This window comes from Odocoileus virginianus, chromosome 18 (assembly GCF_023699985.2).
Source record: "Odocoileus virginianus isolate 20LAN1187 ecotype Illinois chromosome 18, Ovbor_1.2, whole genome shotgun sequence".
In the NCBI taxonomy this organism is placed as follows: Eukaryota; Metazoa; Chordata; class Mammalia; order Artiodactyla; family Cervidae; genus Odocoileus; species Odocoileus virginianus.
The window spans coordinates 38,914,062-38,932,726 of NC_069691.1; the positions used below are offsets into that span (position 1 = coordinate 38,914,062).

The 18,665-nt window shown below is 45.6% G+C and overlaps 1 protein-coding gene across 3 annotated transcripts in view; it reads right to left on the bottom strand.

The window, feature by feature from the left end:
- Positions 1-18,665, bottom strand: part of MOB3B (MOB kinase activator 3B) — a 239,334-nt gene that overhangs the window by 52,346 nt on the left and 168,323 nt on the right. For 2 of the 3 annotated variants that reach the window (XM_070480599.1, XM_070480598.1), the window contains exon 3: positions 12,408-12,610. The exons of the other annotated variant lie outside the window; for it this stretch is intronic. In XM_070480599.1, coding sequence (XP_070336700.1) covers positions 12,408-12,610 — 203 coding nt within the window. The remainder of the gene's footprint in view (positions 1-12,407; positions 12,611-18,665) is intronic. 3 annotated transcript variants of the gene reach the window in all.

Here is an 18,665-nt window from a genome sequence, read left to right on the forward strand (position 1 = left end):
AAACAAAACAAAAAACCCCAAACCAACCATTTTCTATCCCACAAACCAGAAGCAAAAGCTTACTGGACACCAGCAAAGGATGAAGAAATGGGACTGACAAAGACATGTGGCAGATTTTGCCCCACTGTGCCCACCAACTCGGTACAATGCAGTTCATTGAAAACAATCCCACATTCCTGTGCTATTTCTCAAATTGACACTTTAGAGCATGTCTGCCAAAGCTCCTAAAACGGTCTCTGGCAGGCTCTTCCACTCGGCTGTGGGCATTTGGGTTGCCCTGAACAACCACCCCCAGCTGATGCCATGCTGGACACACAGACACTCACACTCCATCTAAACTGATAAAGTCCCACGAATGCAAAACTCCAGCTCCTCTCCATGCCCGGTACACCGGCTCGGCTGGCATGCTGGGCTTTAATTCATGAAGACTTCATTAAGCAAAAAGGAAAGGTCACCTTGGACCAGAGACAATAAGGCTGGTGACGCACTGTGTCAAAGATGATACTCTCCGAAAGTCAAGCTGGGGGGACTCTTGGTATGATCTCGTTCACATAAGGATGACAGCCCCAGAGACATTAAATGCCTTGCTCAGCATCGGACAACGAATGCGGTAACATCGTAGTTGGAAGCATGCTTGTCGAGGCCAAACTGCCAGACTCGCCGGCCGAGGCTTTTTCTTCTGCAATGCCTGTGTCCATGCTGGAACCATTTGGCTGGAAGTGAAAGAACCCGCCTGACAAGAAGCGACCCTCAGGCCTCTGCACAGATGATGCTGCCAAACAAAAGGTCCTTTCAGAAGCCTCACAACGGCTCTTCCTTGCTGGCTATTTGAGGTAGCGGCTCTGGCGCATGTGAGAGGCTCTGCTTCTTTTCACAGTCCTGACCTGATCTTGCCATTTCAGGCCAGCCTTGGCTACTGCACTCACCCAGTGTCCCCCAGGCATGCATGGGCATGCCCTGGCCACCGCTTAGGGGAACACAAGGTCATCGCGTGTCTGGGCTGAGATGAGCCATGCTGGGTCTGTATGAGACAAGGCTTTCCAAGTCTTTGGTCTGCAAACTGCTGTTCTTCCATCTGCTCCTAAAGCACCCATTTTTCAAGCAGCAGTTTTGTGGCTGAAGCCTAAAATCACTTGCGGCATGAACCTCAATCGTTAGCCAAGAGTCACTGCCTACAAACTGGGGGAGCTGGGGAAGCTTGGGGGTTATAAGATGGCAGTAAGGAGAGTAATGAGGGATGGAGAGGAACATGGGTTGGATGTTGAGAAATTGCCCACCACACCTGTTTGAACTAAAGGTAACAAGTAGATGAAGCAGATGTATAATGAAACATGCAGAACTCAAGAAATGGAGCTGTTGTTTATTTCTCGAAAATGCGTGTGTGCCACACACGTGGCGAATGATGGGGTGTCACCCGAATGATGGGGTGTCACACAGTGAAGTGGGAGGGTTGAGGAGTGAGAATGGATGAGGCTGAGTCACTTTTTTTCCCTGCCGCCCTCCTGTATGAGGACTTTTATTTACTTCCCATCTCCCTCTCCAAGTCTTCTTTCTTCCTCAGCCCATCAGCAGTGGTGGGGGTGGGTGTGGGGCCAGGGTGGAGGCAAGGAGGGAACACTCAAAATCTAGAAACATCACAAAGGAACAGGGCTGCCCCCAGGTTGTTCCTTGGGTCACGATCTCCATGAGATGTTAATGAGTAATAACAAAAAATCTCTAGGACTTCCCTGGTGGTCCAGTGGTTAAGAATCTGCCTTGCAATGCAGGGAACGTGGGTTCAATCCCTGGTCTGGAAACTAAGATAGCCCATGCTGTGGAGCGACTGAGCCCGTGCGCCCCGGAGCACACTGCGCCTAGAGAGAGTCCTGTGTGCCACGACGAGATCCCGTGTGACACAGTGAGGCTCCTCAGTGCTGCAACTAAGACCTGATGCAGCCAAATAAATAAATATTAGGAGAAAAAAAAATTTCAGCAGCCAAATGCAACTAAATTGGAAGTGCAGATGGCACTACAGAAAACCGAACCAGTTTCTCCACTGGATGACTTCGCAAGGCCTTTGCTCTGTCAATCTTGGGTTTTCAAAGGGTGGGGGAGATACAGCGTTTTGTAAACTCATTTGATCACGAAAAGAAAGTCTGTTTTTCACTGATCAGTTCTGAGGAATATTCTTGGCCAAAACGGATCCTTAGATTTTTCTTCTTGGCTTGACTTTCCCACCTCACTGAGCTAGCCACCCCCACCCACGAGGAGAAGAAGAGATGATGTGCTAACAAGAGAAATTTTCTAATCTGAGAGTAATTGTCATGTAGAGTCTTGCCCCCCCCCCCCCCCCCCCCCCCCGGCAGAGGAGCACTGAGGTCCCCTGAGGGCAAAATGAACTGAGCGTTTACCAGGGGTACAGAATCAGAATCTGCAGTGGTGAGATGCCCAGTTGATTCATATGCACATTGTATTTGAGAGGGAGGAACTTCCCAGGGGTTCCAGTGGCTAAGTCCCTGGAGCTCCCAGTGCAGGGGACCCGGGTTTGATCCCGGCTCAGGGAACTAGATCCCACATGTCACAGCTAAGACGTTGCATGCTGCAACTAAAGATTCCATGTGCAGCATCTAAGGCCCAGCACAGCCAGATAAATACATGGCTATCTATTTTTAAAAAGTTTGCGATGGAGACCTAGGGTGCTTGGTCCTAGGCAGTAACCTCAATAATTCTGATGTGGTGTATCTGGGGTGAGGCTTGGGTAAGTACATTTTAAAATATCACCTCCAAGAAATTCTGATGCAGCTGTGTGTGGACTCCTATTGAGAAACACTGACTTAATTTAAAAGCTCCTAAGGCCCATGGACAGAGGAGCCTGGCAGGCTGTTGTCCATAAGGTTGCACAGAGTCAGACACAACTGAAGCGACTTGGCATGCATGTACACTCACGGCCCGTGTTCTCAGGCACTCAGTCATGTCTGACTCTTCACAGCCCCATGGACTGTAGCCCCCCAGGCTCCTCTGTCCATGGGATTTCCCAGGCAAGAATACTGGAGTGGGTTGTCATTTCCTACTCCAGGGGATCCTTCCGACCCAGGGATCAATGCATCTCTTGTGTCTCCTGCATTGGCAGGCAGATTCTTTACCACTAGCCTCACCTGGGAAGCTCTGCTATAAAGGAACAGAACAGCCCTGTGCTAACACTTGGTTTCATGGCAGCACCTCTACAAGGTAGGTGACGGTATAGTCATTAGAAATAAGGTGATGGAACCCTGGAGAGAGATGGTGACAGTGCTGGACCAAGGTCACCCAGGGGTGAGCAGGTCATCCGGATGAACAAGAACCCTCCTGTCTTTCCTGCCTGCCTCGCCAACCTCTCTCCTCCCCTTCCCTCCTGTGTTCTTTATTCACCAGCTTCTGCATGGCTGACAGCCCTCTCTGAGTCAGCTTTTGTCTTTAGTGAAAAGCTAACAAAACACTGTTGCTCCCCGTGTTGGCTAATGACAGCGCCCGATTAGCGCCATTCTGTCAGCTGACTCCCAGGCAGCCGGGCCAGCCAGCAGCCTGCTTATTCAATCAGGGCCTGGCCCATTTGCTAATTACCAGCATCATTTGGGCTCGTTTCCTCCGACTGTGAACTTGCTCGAGTTCAAATCATCTTCAGCTGTTGCCTTTACAGGAGAACAGAATCATTTGTCACATCTGTCAGTGCTCCAGCATCCCCCTCCCTGCTGGAGACGGAATGAAATCCCGTGTGTCCCCAGTTCCCAGGCTGCTGCTGACCGGCGGGTCCCAACGGGAGCCGTGAGGCAGACCCTGCGGAGACGGACGAGCTGGCCTTCCTCACTGGGCTGCCAGGGTGACCTCATCCCTGCTTCTGAATCCCAACTGTATTCCCACTCGGAGGCCTGATAGAGTGACCTACTGTCCCCCCTCACCAGGGATGGAGGGTTCTCCCAGGACATGGGATTTTTTGTGATAAATCCAGGAGACTGCATCACCGTAGACCTGGCCCACCAGGACACACAGTATGAGAGTGTTTGACAGCCTCCCAGGAGCTATAATTGGGGTCTAGATCAGAGAACCGACTGGGAGTTGGGGTTCCATTGTTCTCTGACAGAACTGATACTAAGGATTCGCATCTATCTCTTCACTGCTCTACACTTCATTTGGCTTTTGATGTTGACTATTAATTCGATAGGATGAAGCTTGATGTCCAACAGTGGATAAGTGGGGGTCCGCAGGCATGTTCTGAGGTGAGAGTGGCACCAGAGAAGGAATGATGGTGTGTAACCCCTTTGAACGGAGGTGCCTCATCCTCCAGGGACTCTTCCTGATTCAAAACCACATAAACCGCCCCCCCCAAAAAAAATAGCCACATAAAGCATCTTCAGTGGCTAAGTCAAAGATCTCTCTTGGAAAATGTCACTTGAAAATAAAAGGGTTATTTTCAAATATCTTTTGATATTGATTTCTAACATATTAATAATTCCACCATGACAAGTGAACAGACTCTGTATGATTTCAATACTTCTGTTTTTGTTGTTGTTCAGTCAGTAAGTTGAGTCTGAATCTTTACAACCTCATGAACTGTAGCACGCCAGGCTTCGCTGTCCTTCATTATCTCCTGGAGTTTGCTCAAACTCATGTCCATTGAGCTGGTAATGCCACCCAACCATCTCATCCTCTGTCTCTCCCTTCTTCTCTTGCCCTCAATCTTTCTCAGCATCAGGGTCTTTTCTAATGAGTTGGCTCTTGGCATCAGGTGACCAAAGTGCTGGAGCTTCAGCAACAATCCTTTCAATGAATATTCAGGGTTGCTCTCCTTTAGGATGGACTGGTTTGCTCTCCTTGCTGTCCAAGGGACTCTCGAGTCTTCTCCAGGACCACAGTTCAAAAGCATTAATTCTTTGGCACTTAGCCTTCTTTATGGTCCAACTCTCATATCGGGACCTGACTACTGGAAAAACCATAGCTTTGACACTATGGACCTTTGTTGGCAAAGTGATGTGTCTGCTTTTCAACACCACTAGACTATGAAATTTTTGCACCTTGTTTTATGTACCTGGATATGTTCCAGTGTGTCCTAGTTTACAGCCTATGGGAACTTGAATCGAATTTGTATCCTATTGTTGTGTGAAAATTGTATAAATCTTAATTATGTTGAAATGGTTCATGGTGTTTTTCAGGTCTACTATATCCTACTTCACTGTATATTCATTCTATTAATTTTCAAGAGTTTGATATTAAAACTCCAACTAAAAATCTTAATTTATCTACTTAAAAAATAATTGTAATATTTAGTGGAACTAAATGCAACCTTGTTCTGTATTTTCCAAGTCTCCTGTAAATGTGTTATCATAGTATCATAATTTAAAAAATAAAAAAGAAAGAGAAAAAAACCACATTAAACACCTATTATGTACTTGGCAACATCGACAACATCAACTCAAAGAGCTGACAACCCATGGAAGACACTGATACAAATACAATGAACTATATCTGTTACAAGGCTACCGAGGAGATCCCGAGGATAGCAAAAGGCCATGTGAGCCGAGGAAGGCAGAATCAGGGTACCTCTGCTTACTATATGCACATCACTGTACATTGATTATCTCATTCAACAGCCAATATTTCTTAAGCACCTATCAAGTTTCTTAAGCACCTAACCTGTTTAAATTTTGAAAGTGAAGTGCTGTCGTTCAGTCATGTCCAACTCTTTTCAACCACATGGACTGTAGCCCGCCAGGCTCCTCCACCCATGGAATTTTCCAGGCAAGAATACTGTATTGGGTTGCCATTTCCTCCTCCAGGGCATCTTCTGAACCCAGGTATCAAACTGGGGTCTCCCACATTGCAGGCAGATTCTTTACCATCTGAATCAGCAATTCTATTAATATTATACCTATTTTTCAAATGAGTAAAATAAGGTTTTGAAAAGCCTTGCTCAAGATTGCAAGTTGGTGAATGAATGGCTCAGGGCTTGAACCCAGAGAGTCTGAACCTCGTCTTTAAGCAGTCTGAGGCTGAACCTCCTACCACTGTGGGATGCTGGGCCCTCAACACAACCCGTGCCGGGCAGTTGGCCCCCAGCAGACAAAAGCAACACAGTGGGCTCTGGGTGCAGAGTGTGGCTGTACGTGGTGGAAACATGGCAGAAAGAAACAAGAGGTGGGGTTGCTGTGCTCTCCATTGTGGAGTTGACATTAGGAATATCCCACTGGAGGTGTGGGAGCTCTGGGACTGCTGATATTCAAAAGGAAACTGGCCGGACAAGTGCTGCCCTTCTGGCCTCTAGCTGCATTCGATTCTAAAGAATGTACTAGAACAGGAAGCCAAATGCCTGACTCCTTCAAGGGCCAAAAAACGAGTACGATTCATTATATTTTTTAGACTGCATTTGTCAATTCTCAAAAACTTATCTTTTGTATACAGTGAGAACATCTGGGTAACTTGCTTTGCATATCTAGGGTAATTGATATATGCAAATCAGATAAAATGTGTTCATTTGATATAATATGACTGATTTTAATATGTGCCTGGCAACAGTAGAATTGGAAGTTCATTGTTCAAGCACTGTCAATTATTGAAAGTGCTCATTTCAATAATAACAGTCCACAAGTGCAGTATTCTTAATGGATACGGAACTGGGCTAAGTATCCAGACTGAAAATATATAATGACTGACTTTAGAAACACCCTCAATATCTTTTTCTGTTACTTTATAGGCTTTGGTTTGTGGGAAATGGATACCTAATTTCAGACAGTTAAGCATTAAAAGCACTTGTTATCAATATGTACAAGCATTGCAATTAATCTCCCTGTTATTAAGATTAATAAAACAGGTAAGAAGGCTACTGTTTCAAGCAGAATTTAAAGAACTATAAACTTCTGGGAAGAAAACTGATGTGCCTTCTTGCAAACAACCACTGTTAATAATTCCTGGTCAATCCAATCACTCTTTGTTCCCCATGTCCCCAAAGAGTCTCTTCTCTAGAACACTGGGTTGTCCCAGGCCTTTCTGTGACTCAGATTTCAAGCCAGGACCTGGCACTGCTAGGTGTTCAAATCCCTGGGGCCCTTCTTCAGTTGTAGAAAATACAGTTGACCCTTGAACATTGTGAGGGTAAGGGGACCTGACCCTTTGTGCTGTTGAAAATCTGAGTCTCATGTTAGGCCCTCCATGACCAAGTTTCCTCTGTATCTATGGGTCTGCATTCACAGATCCAACCAACCTTGAATGGTGCACTAATACAGTATATCAGTTATGGTTAGTGTTAGTTTCTCAGCCATGTCCAACTCTTTGTGACCCCATGGACTGTAGCCCACCAGGCCCCCCTGTCCAAGGAATTCTCCAGGCAAGAATACTAGAGTGGGTTGCCATTCCCTTCTCCAGGGGATCTTCCCAACCCAGGGATCGAACCCCAGTCTCTCACATTGCAAGCAGATTCTTTAACATCTGAGCCACCAGGAAAGCCTGCATATAAGTGGACTTTATATGCAGTTTGAACTCGTGTTGTTCAAGGGTCTGCTGTAGATGAGAGTGTTCTGATGCAAAGGAAAGCTTTCTCTACTTGGCTTTTTTTTTTTTTTTTTTTTTGGTTTGTTCTATTTCTGGGGAGCAAAGTTCTTGACTTATACTTTTACTTATGACCTCATTCATCTGCTAACTTGCTTTTTATATTGCCTGCTCTACAAAATTGTTGTTTCTTGCATTACAATATGTGTAACTGAGCCTCTGATATAAGGATGATATATAGTTCTATATGAGATCAATGATTGTACTAGTGTAACTCTAGATATGGGAAGACGCAATATGAGGAAATATTTTCCTGGACCATAAGAGACTATTAAGACAGGTGGTTCAGAGACTTTGGGCACTGTTAATGAAACAATAGAATGGGAATGACTAGAGACCTCTTCAAGAAACCTAGAGATACCAAGGGAACATTACATGCAAATGGGCACAATAAAGAACAGAAATAGTATGGACCTAACAGGAGCAGAAGATATTAAAAAGAGGTGTCAAGAATACACAGAAGAACTATACAAAAAAGATCTTCATGACCCAGATAACCATGATGGTACAATCATTCACCTAGAGCCAGACATCCTGGAATGTGAAGTCAAGTGGGCCTTAGGAAGCATCACTATGAACAAAGCTAGAGGAGGTGATGGAATTCTAGTTGAGCTATTTCAAATCCTAAAAGATGATACTGTGAAAGTGCTGCACTCAACATGCCAGCAAATTTGGAAAACTCAGCAGTGGCCACGGGCCTAGAAAAGGTCAGTTTTCATTCCAATCCCAAAGAAAGGCAATGCCAAAGAATGCTCAAACTACCACACAATTGCACTCGTCTCACACGCTAGCAAAGTAATGCTCAAAATTCTCCAAGTCAGGCTTCAACAGTATGTGAAATGAGAACTTCCAGATGTTCAAACTGGATTTAGAAAAGGCAGAGGAACCAGAGATCAAATATCCCAGAAAAAAATCTATTTTTGCTTTATTGAGTATGCCAAAGCCTTTAACTGTGTGGATCTCAACAAACTGTGGAAAATTCTTAAAGAGATGTGAATACCAGACCACCTGACCTGCCTCCTAAGAAATCTGTATGCAGGTCAAGAATTCACAGTTAGAACTGAACATGGAATAACGGACTGGTTCCAAATCGGGAAAGGAGTCTGTCAAAGATGTATATTGTCACCCTGCTTATTTAACTTATATGCAGAGTACATCATGCAAAATGCCAGGCTGGATGAAGCACAAGCTGGAGTCAAGATTGCTGGGAGAAATATCAATAACCTCAGATATGCAGATGACACCACCCTTATGGCAGAAAGCAAAGAGGAACTAAAGAACCTCTTGAGGAAACTGAAAGAGGAAGTGAAAAAGCTGGCTTAAAACTTAATATCCAAAAAACTAAGATCACAGCATTCGGTCTCATCACTTCATGGCAAATAGATGGGGAAACAATGGAAACAGTGAGATATTTTATTTTCTTGGGCTCCAAAATCACTGCAGATGGTGACTGCAGACTTGAAATTAAAAGGTGCTTGCTCCTTGGAAGAAAAGCTATGACCAACCTAGACAGTATATTAAAAAGCAGAGACATTATTTTGCCGACAAAGGTATGTCTAGTCAAAGCAATGGTTTTTCTAGTAGTCATGTATGGATGTGAGAGTTGGACTATAAGAAAGCTGAGCATTCAAGAGATGATGCTTTTGAACTGTGGTGTTGAAGACTCTTGAGAGTCCCTTGGACTGCAAGGAGATCAAACCAGTTCATCCTAAAGGAAATCAGTCCTGAATGTTCATTGGAAGGACTGATGCTGAAGCTAAAACTCCAATACTTTGGCCACCTGATGTGAAGAACTGACTCATTTGAAAAGACCCTGATGCTGGGAAAGATTGAAGGCAGGAGGAGAAGGGGACGACAGAGGATGAGATGGTTGGGTAGCATCACCGACTTAATGGACATGAGTTTGAGCAAGCTCCTGGAGTTGGTGAAGGACAGGAAAGCCAGGCATGCTGCAGTTCATGGGGTCGCAAAGAGACACAAATGATTAACTGTACTGAACTGAATGAGGCTGGGTTCAATAACAGCATGTTGGGTGGCCTATCATTGAGATCTTCACCAGCCCTGGCAATGAGGGTTCCTAGTACCTGAGCAGGAAGTGAAGCTGGGCCCTGGCTGTGAAATCGCCGGGTCCTAACCGCTGAACTGTCAGGTCTGATTCCCTCTACTTCTTAGCTTACACTCAACTCTGTCCTATAATGACCTTCATATTTCCATACATAAAGAAGAAATTAACATTCTCCTCTCTCCAAAAGGTGTTTCTGCTCCTTTAGCTCAGAGAAACCCAAATATGGGTGTTGGGAAGAATCTCTTCCTCTAAGAGGATCTTTAGGGAAAGTGTCCCCCTCCACCTGAACATACCAACAGAACAAAGGTGATCCAAACTCCCGGAAGCAGACCTATGTTCTGGAGATGAGAGTGCTTGCCCTTGTTCACCCACCCCTGTCCATTCTGTCCTAGACATTTCCTGAAACTAGCTTTATCAATTCCTTCCAGGCTTTTAACTCCCTTTACTATTTGCACAACCTTTTCTGTTTACTCAAAATAGCCTTTCTACAAATGAGCTAAACTCCATCATATGTTTTAGCTTCTTTCCACACCACATGTCCAACTGAATTCAGAGACAATTTAGTTCCTGCCAAGGGCTTTCTAGAAAGTGGTTGTGAAAGAAAATGAAGAAAGTGAATGCTTTAGCCAGTGATATAACACAAGACCCAGCAAGTCTTGCTTTGTTCCAGAAGTCGAGTGATGCACAGAAAACATGCTTTCTGCCATGTATTCCAAAGCATAATATTAATAATAGATTTCAAGTTGAGAAACTCTAAAAATGATGTATAAAACATCTGTTCATCCCCCAATGTCTTCTTTGCCAGATACAGGAACTCTAAACATGCATTAAACATGTCTTCTGGTTTTTGTATTTTGATTCTTTAATATCCAGGGCCTTGTGAAAAATGGAGGGACAGCCTTGATCAGGACTCACCAATTTCTAGAGATAGTAACCAACCCATCCTTGAGCTCTTTACTCATCAGTCAATACAAACCAACCAATCCAGGGTCCACTCCCCCAACCACCTCCTCTAAGGCTGCTCACACTTAGGGCTAAAATTCCTTTTCTCTCACCACCCTAGGGCCAGGAGAACAGCTTGGGGCAGCCCCTTTGCCCCAGAACCTTCTGAAACGATTCAAATTAGTCCATGTTTAGCCTCATTACCCTGCCTCGCCCATTCCTTCCCAGGGAAACCACAACAGAGGCGCCATGTTTTCCTGTCCAATCTGTATCTTTCCTGTGTGGCTCTCTTGCCATGGCGTGCCCCCTTCTTTGGGGATCTGTGAGTAAAACAAACTATCTTTTTACTGGCATCATCTCTGGATCTGTTGGCCTCACCAGATATAAATAATAACCTATATTTTAAGAACATGTGAGACTTCCCTGGTGGTCCAATGGTTAAGAATCCACCTGCTAAAGCAGGGGACATGGGTTCAATCCCTGCTCTAGGAAGGTCCCACATGCTGGGGAGCAACTGAGTCCATGCTCTAGAGTCTGGGAGCCGCGGCTAATGAGCCCAAGTGCCACAACTACTGAAGGTCGCCTGCCTAGAGTCTGCAGTCTGCAACAGGAGAAGCCCAGGCACCACACTAGACAGTAGCCGTCACTTGTCATAGCTAGAGAAAACCCAAGTGCAGCAGTGAAGATCCAGCACAGCCCCTAAATTAGATCAATCAATCAATCGATCTTTGAGAAAACAAACAAAAAAAAATGTACATAAAGAAAAAGGAAGACAGGCTAGCAAATGACTGGTCTGGCCCCTGCACTCTGGCCATTGTTCAAGTGGACTTGGATCAAAGTTAGTTACTCTGTCAGTTATGTTTACCAAAAGCTGCCACTTTAAACTGTTTTAGAGAAAAAGCATGATTTTTCCATAAAGCACTGTATTATACTGGCTAAGACAGCACTCAGTAGAGCTGTTAAAGATAGCTCTGACGAGGGTATCCATAGTATGATACATGTTACAAAAGATGCAGGGTTTTTTAGGGGCCCTTGACTTCTAAAGCACAGTTTGAGTCCAGCTGTAAAGATAGCTTAGAAAGAAAATAAAAGAACCCCTCATTCACCTAAACAATAACAGCAAAGTGTTTTTAACCAAGTGTTCTGAATTCTCACATATTCCATTAAAACTGCACTGCAGGGGTTCAGTATGAAAAGTCAAGTCCCCAAGAGGCTGTATTCTCATCTTGGGCTCACCTCTCTTTCTCCCTGGAATAAAAGCTACTCAAAGCTTAACTTAACTTTGTGTTTCTCAAAGCTGCCACCCAGTAGGTGCTAAATATTTATTCACTGACTGAAGAAATGTTTATTACCTTCTTTGGAAACCACCATAGCAGATGACATAGAACTCAAAGATGCCCATTTACGGGGTTAAGTAAATAGGTGAGAACTAAAGCTACTCCTGGGACTTCCCTGGTGGTCCAGTGGTTAAGAATCCATTCTAATGCATGGGACGAGAGTTCGATCCCTGGTCAGGGAACTAAGATTCCACATCCATGGGCAACTAAGCCTGCATGCTGCAACTAAAACCAGATGGAACCAAATAAATATTCAAAAGGAAAAAGGTTTTTTTTTTTTTTCTTCTTAAAAAAGCTACTCCCTCTAGCCCAAACCATGACAATCTCAGCCCTTGAATGCTGTGCACATCTTGGCATATCCTGACCTTTACCTGATCCCTAAATCCTGCCCAATTCTGCAATCTTCCAGTCAGCAGCCGGCCATCAGTGCAGGGGCATGGCAGTGTTCTGTGACAAATGGTCAACCTCCTGGGGTGACGTGGGTGTAGCCAGTACGCGGTGACACTTACCAAGGGCTCCAGCTCCTTGCGGTCTATGAGGTTCATCTCCGTGACAAAGTAATAGAAGTGTTTGTAGCAGGTGTTGACGTGGGCCTCGGCACCCATCACAATGACCCGGTCAAAGTGGTGGATGTAGACGTGGACGAAGACCCGGAAGAGGCGGCACAGGATCTTCTTGCAGATCTGCAGGAAGTTCTTTGGGAAGGGAACACCTGGAGAAGGGAAAAGGGAACAAAACCATGATGGGGATGCTCTGGCAGGCCTGGAGCACATGCTTCAGCCTGGAGACCAGCCCAGGACTAGTCTCCTGGGCCAGCCTGCAGGTGCCTGGCTCCGTGTGGGCAACTCCACTGGACACGGCCTGAAAAGGTGGCCAAAATGGTGTTAAATTCAAACGCCAACAACCAGGAAAAAGACTGAAAAAATGAAGGAAGAGGGTCAGCTTCCTTCTTTGGTGATATCTTTTTTGGTACATATAGACATGCAGAAATAATGATTTTTAGTTTGAAATATGCATGCTTTTTTACTTTTCCCACTCATAGAGCCCAAGAAAGTTCTTTCTCTTCTTATCTTTAATATAGGAAAACTGGTAGGAGGAGGGTGATGCTCCAGGGAGACTGGCACTCCTGACACAGAGTATCAAGCAGGGGTGGGGGCTGCAGAAATCCAAAAGCCCCTTCTCATCAAAGGAAGCAGTCAATGCACAACTCAGCCAGTGGTGGCCATGTGGGGACAGAGGCCTGGGGCTGCTAGATCTTCTGGTTCTTCAAGATGATTCAGAAATCCGGGGTTCTATGTGAATTATCTGGAGTTCTGTTTTTAAAATGATATCGAGACTTTCCTGGCAATCCAGGGGTTAAGATTCTGAGCTTCCACTGCAGGGGTTGCAGGTTCATTCCTTGGTAGACCCACATGCCTTGCAGCCAAAAGGGACAATAATAATAATAATCATAGTAAAATGATAGCAATTAACCTGAAATTAAAAAAAATATACCACAGGTCAAGACAGAACATCTTTCCGGGGATAACTTGTCCTGAAAACTACCAGTTTGCAAATTCTGATCTAAACTTTCCCTGAGATCCACTGTTTCTGGGGTGTGAAAATGCAACAAAAGCTCATGGAAACTTTGCCTGACAGTTACTGTCACCTCCTCTTCTTGAGGAAGGTGAGAGTTGGGGGTTGTTGTTCATAACACAGACTGGGTGGGTGGTCAGAGGAATCATGCAGGCTTCCTGTCTGATGACCACCACTCCCAGCTTGCTCAGAGCAACAGATAGCAGCATCCCAAGACCACTTTCTTTCTCCATCTCAAACACTGCTTAAGCTCTCGTTATTTACACTGTTCTTAGGTAGTGACATCATAGATTCCGAAGTCAGATAGCCTTCAAATTCCTATACTGCTCCTTTTCCAGTTGTACGACTACAGGCAAGTTATTTAACCTCTCTGAGTTTCAGTTTTTCCATAGGTAGGGTGAAAATACCAACTGTTGTAAGGATTAGAAGTGATACCCAGAAAATAGAGACTTTCTTAAACGGCCAGGAGAGTGTCAACATGTCTAAAATCCTCCTACAGTGCCTGGTACATGGTAAGAGATTGCTAAATGGGAATGACAACACCCACCCCCCCAAATCTCTCTGTTTTGTAAAATCCAGACCATCTAGCTGTTGTTATAAGGGAGCCCTTATCAGGAAAAGGTAGACATGACCACCTGCCTCTAAGCAGAATTGCAGAGCAGTGCTCAGGGCATGGCCCTGGTCCCCAGGAAGCATGGAGTTTCGCTGTCTGTGCCTCTGCTGAGTCCTAATCACAGCTGTCTGGTGAGAGACACTGGTAATGGGATCTCCTGGGACCCCTGGGGCAGGATGCGAGATGAAACACACCTGGCAGTTGGCAGAGGCAGGGTCTGCCTCCCCATTATCCAGCACTGATACTGGCTTTTTTCCCTAGAACAAAATGGCAACATATCAAATGAACCACAGGGAGAGACTGGGGCACAGCTTGGCAGCTGACTGTCTGGGCAACAGATGCTGGGGTTTAGGGGTGGGGTGAGGCAGAGCTGGGACAAGGTGGAGGGCAGCCCCTCCCAGAGCTGATAGATGGTTTCCTCTGATGAAAAGGGGCTGGTGAAGACCACTGTTGCCAGGCTCGGGGAGGCTCTGGAGCCTTCAAAGAGGCCCAAGACCTAGAGATGATGGAATCTCCCTTCATCCACATTCAAGAATATTCCCATCAGAAGGGGAGTCCTTTAACAACACTGAGACAGTATCAGGGGTTGATATGGGTTACCTTGGCAACCTGTCTGTGATGTAGGGTTTACTAGTCCTGCATCACCAGTGAATAACACCAAACACAGATGAACTTGCTCCAGGTCACTTAGGTAAACAGTGGCAGGGCTGGGATTTGGACCAAGTCAGTCTGATTCTAAAATATAACCAATCTAGGACTTGCCGAGTGGGTCCAGTGGTTAAGAATCCGCCTTGCAATACAGGCGAATGCAGTTTCGACCCCTGGTCTGGGAAGATCCCACACGCCCCGGAGCAACTAAGCCCATGAGCCATAGCTAGAGAGTCTGTGCTGCAACAAAGACCCACGCAACCAAATGAATAAATAAAACCTAACAGACCTGGTTATGTTTGGCATGTGACTCTGCCAAGGATAAAAGCACAGCTTAAAGGCTAAATGTAACAAGGCATCTCAAGGTTACTTTTTGGTGGTGCAGAAATATAATTTTTTAAAAAGGAAAGGGGTGAGAAGAGAAGGGTGAAAAAAGTCCACACCATCTGGAGCCACAGCTCCAAGCACTAAGAGGTGGGCTAATATTCTGCTGCCCTGAGAGAGATGTTTCCTTGGCCAGTGCCTTAGACCATGGATCTGGGACTGAGGGTAAAAGTCAACATTTACTGAGCACTGAAGTCTTGGGCTTCCCTGCTAGCTCAGACCACAAAGAGTCTGCCTGCGCAGGAGATGCAGGTTTGATCCCTGGGTCAGGAAGATCCCCTGGAGAAGGAAATGTTAACCCACTCCAGTATTCTTGCCTGGAGAATCCCTTGGACAGAGGAGCCCGGCAGGCTACAGTCCATGGGTTTGCAAAGAGTTGGACACGACGGAGCGACGAACACTTAAAAAGTCCAGGTGCTGATATTGTTACCATCTTACATATGAGGAACCTGACTTGGAAAATTAAGTGGCTGCCCTGGGTCACACAGCCGGCAAAGAATGGAGGGCTTTGGACCCAGGCTTGTCTAACTCCAAGCACCCTGAAATCTGGAGTTGTTGCTCTGGGGTTCTGCACACACCTCCAGCTCCCAAGCCCTTCCTTCCTGAGTAGCCTGAATAGCCTCAGGTGCACTTATCTTTCCTGTTACCAGCTGCTAGGGCACATGGCAGGGAGTGGGATTTCCCAGGCAAAAATACTAGAGTGGGTTGCCATTTCCTCTGCCAGGGGATCTTCCCAACCTGGGGATCGAACCTGCGTCTCCTGCACTGCAGGTGGACTCTTTACCACTGAGCCACCAGGGAACCCCAGTTCCCATGAAACAGCCACAGAAAACTGAACTCTGAGAGAGTCTTGATATGTGTGTTGTGACGTATTCCCAGTGAAACGCTGGGCAGTGATATTTCAGCGTTTTGTTTGTTTGTCTAATATAACTGTGGCTTAGCTCAGTCACAGTGTTTGCCTGGCCCAGGAGGTAGAGGGGTGGTTAGGCTCTGAACAAGACTCGGGCTCTTTCTTTGGCATCCGGCTACTACAGCCCATGGCATAGGCGGCCTCACTGTTGAGACGATCATTGTTTGACCTCCACTTAGCTCAGTACCTGGGTTGTAAGGAGCTCAAAAAATGTTTGCTTGCTTTAAATGAATGCAACCTGGCAGTAGGAAGAACGAAAGGCTAATGAACCATCTCAAATGGACACTGGGCTTGTTACCATGGCAGCCAGAAGCTGAGAAGGCCATGCTAGGCTCAGGGCAGAGGGCAGCCTGTGTGTTCCATGGGGCATCACTGACTCACTCAACACTGTATCCAACCGCCTCCTTTTGTTCCTTCAGCTTCTCTTTGTACATAAGATACTGGGGACCCTCCACTTTTGTGTTTCCCAAGGTCTGTCTTAAAAAAGACTAATTCTGGGAGATCCTTGGTTAAAAGCTATACTTGACCTTATATTTATTAAAAATACTTTTTATAAAACTTTGCAATATACCTAACCATAGTAAAGAATGCCTGTAGTCAAAAGTTCTATTTAACTCTGGAACTTCCTTTTACCTATAATAGCAACTGGTTTAAAAGTCTCTAATCAGACTTCCTAGGTTTCATTTCCGGCTCTAGTATCCAGTAACAAGATAGTGACACCCAAACAACTTAGTATGTCTAACCCACAGTTTCCCCATCGTGAAAGAAACAGGGATGTGAATATTATCTGTAGCTCAGGTGGTTGTGAAGATTAAATTCACACACGCAAAAGGCTTTGCTAATACTCTGCAGACAGGAAGCACTCTTGTGAACTGTTAAGTTTTAGTATTGCATGGACCAAACAGTCTTTGTAATATACTTTTGGATTAAATTCTTCCTGCACATGTATTTTCAGGAGGGCAGTCTTGGTATTAATGCATCATTTTGCAAAGAACTAGAGTAGTAGGTACTTGATTAAGCCCTGGATTATATTCAGCCTTGCATTATTTTCTACATATTTCTCATATTTATGTCTTGTATTACTGTAAGTTCCCTGAACAACAGGGCTGTCTTATACTTTGATTCTATCTTTTAAAGCACCTGGCACAGGGCTAGATAGGGAATACTCATCAATCAAAACTGAGCCATAAGACTGCAGTGGTCTTATTTAGTCGAAATGTGAATCCATCGTCTCCTATTTGAGGGAGGAAAAAAGCCTACAGCAGAAATGATAGCTTTTTCCCAGAGACCTGATCGGGTCCTGGCGTGGAATGCTGCACAATGATCTTCTAGGGAGGAGGGCTCTGAGATGAAGAACATTTTGATCTAGCCTAGAGGGTGGGAAGAAAAACTCCGAAATCCCTCCTTTTATCATGAAAACCTCCCGTCTTTACCTTTCCATACAGTTGTTTCTGGGGAGGGGGGGTGATTGATAGTTAAATTTCAGTCACTGTACTCAATTAGAAAGTTAATACCAGACAATATTAACCAGCTGTCTCAGCTGGAATAGACTGCCTAGATTTGGAGTTAAAGTTTGACTAGTCTTATAATAACCCAGACAAACCTTCCGACAATAATCTTGGACAGGTACACATGGATCGTGGAAAACAACGTTTGACCCAAAGGTCTCTAAATGATTTGTAAGCACGGACTAATCTCGGCACCTCCCCTGAGTCTCAGATTCAAGCTGGAAAATGTCAGATTCCTAGAAGCTGGCTAGATGCATTCAGATGAGTTCTGCAAAATGGTGATAGATATCTAGCTGTCTAGGGTGATAGATATCTAGCTTCTAGGGAAGGACGAGGATGGCCTCAGGGCAAGTGGTGTGGCTTAGGCCTCTATGTGAGCCTAACATAGAACCTGGAGAAGGCAATGGCACCCCACTCCAGTACTCTTGCCTGGAAAATCCCATGGATGGAGGAGCCTGGTAGGCTGCAGTCCATGGAGTCGCTACGAGTCGGACATGACTGAGCGACTTCACTTTCACTTTTCACTTTCATGCATTGGAGGAGGAAATGGCAACCCACTCCAGTGTTCCTACCTAGAGAATCCCAGGGACAGGGGAGCCTGGAGGGCTGCCGTCTATGCGGTCACATAGAATCTGACACGACTGAAGTGACTCAGCAGCAGCAGCAGCAAGACAGAACCAAGCTAAGCTTGGATTCCAGGGTGAGCCCAGGCAGGATGCCTGGGCGGAAATCAGAATCCCAAACCGATCACTCACATGTGGTTCCAGCAGGAATTTGCTCAACTACTAGACTCAAAGCAAGACAAGAGTATGCTGAGTGATCAGGCAACTGAGGAGGCTGGCCAGAGAGTTGGCATGAAGGCAGAGGGTGCGGTGAGCCCGCGGGGCTGGGAGCCCCTCTTGAAGGTCTGACTAGGCAGCCTCACATTCTGCTTCTAATGCTGCTGGGGACCTGGTACTCGGCCGGGACCCAGCATCTGACGGAGCCCTACAGAGTTTATGAATGTGTCTAACCGCAGACCTTCTGATCTCCAAGCCACATTGAGCTCAAGAGCTAAATCGAGCATGGAATACAATAATTTCTCTGGGGCTCTACTCGGATTTGCCTTTCATCTCTGACTCAGTAAATC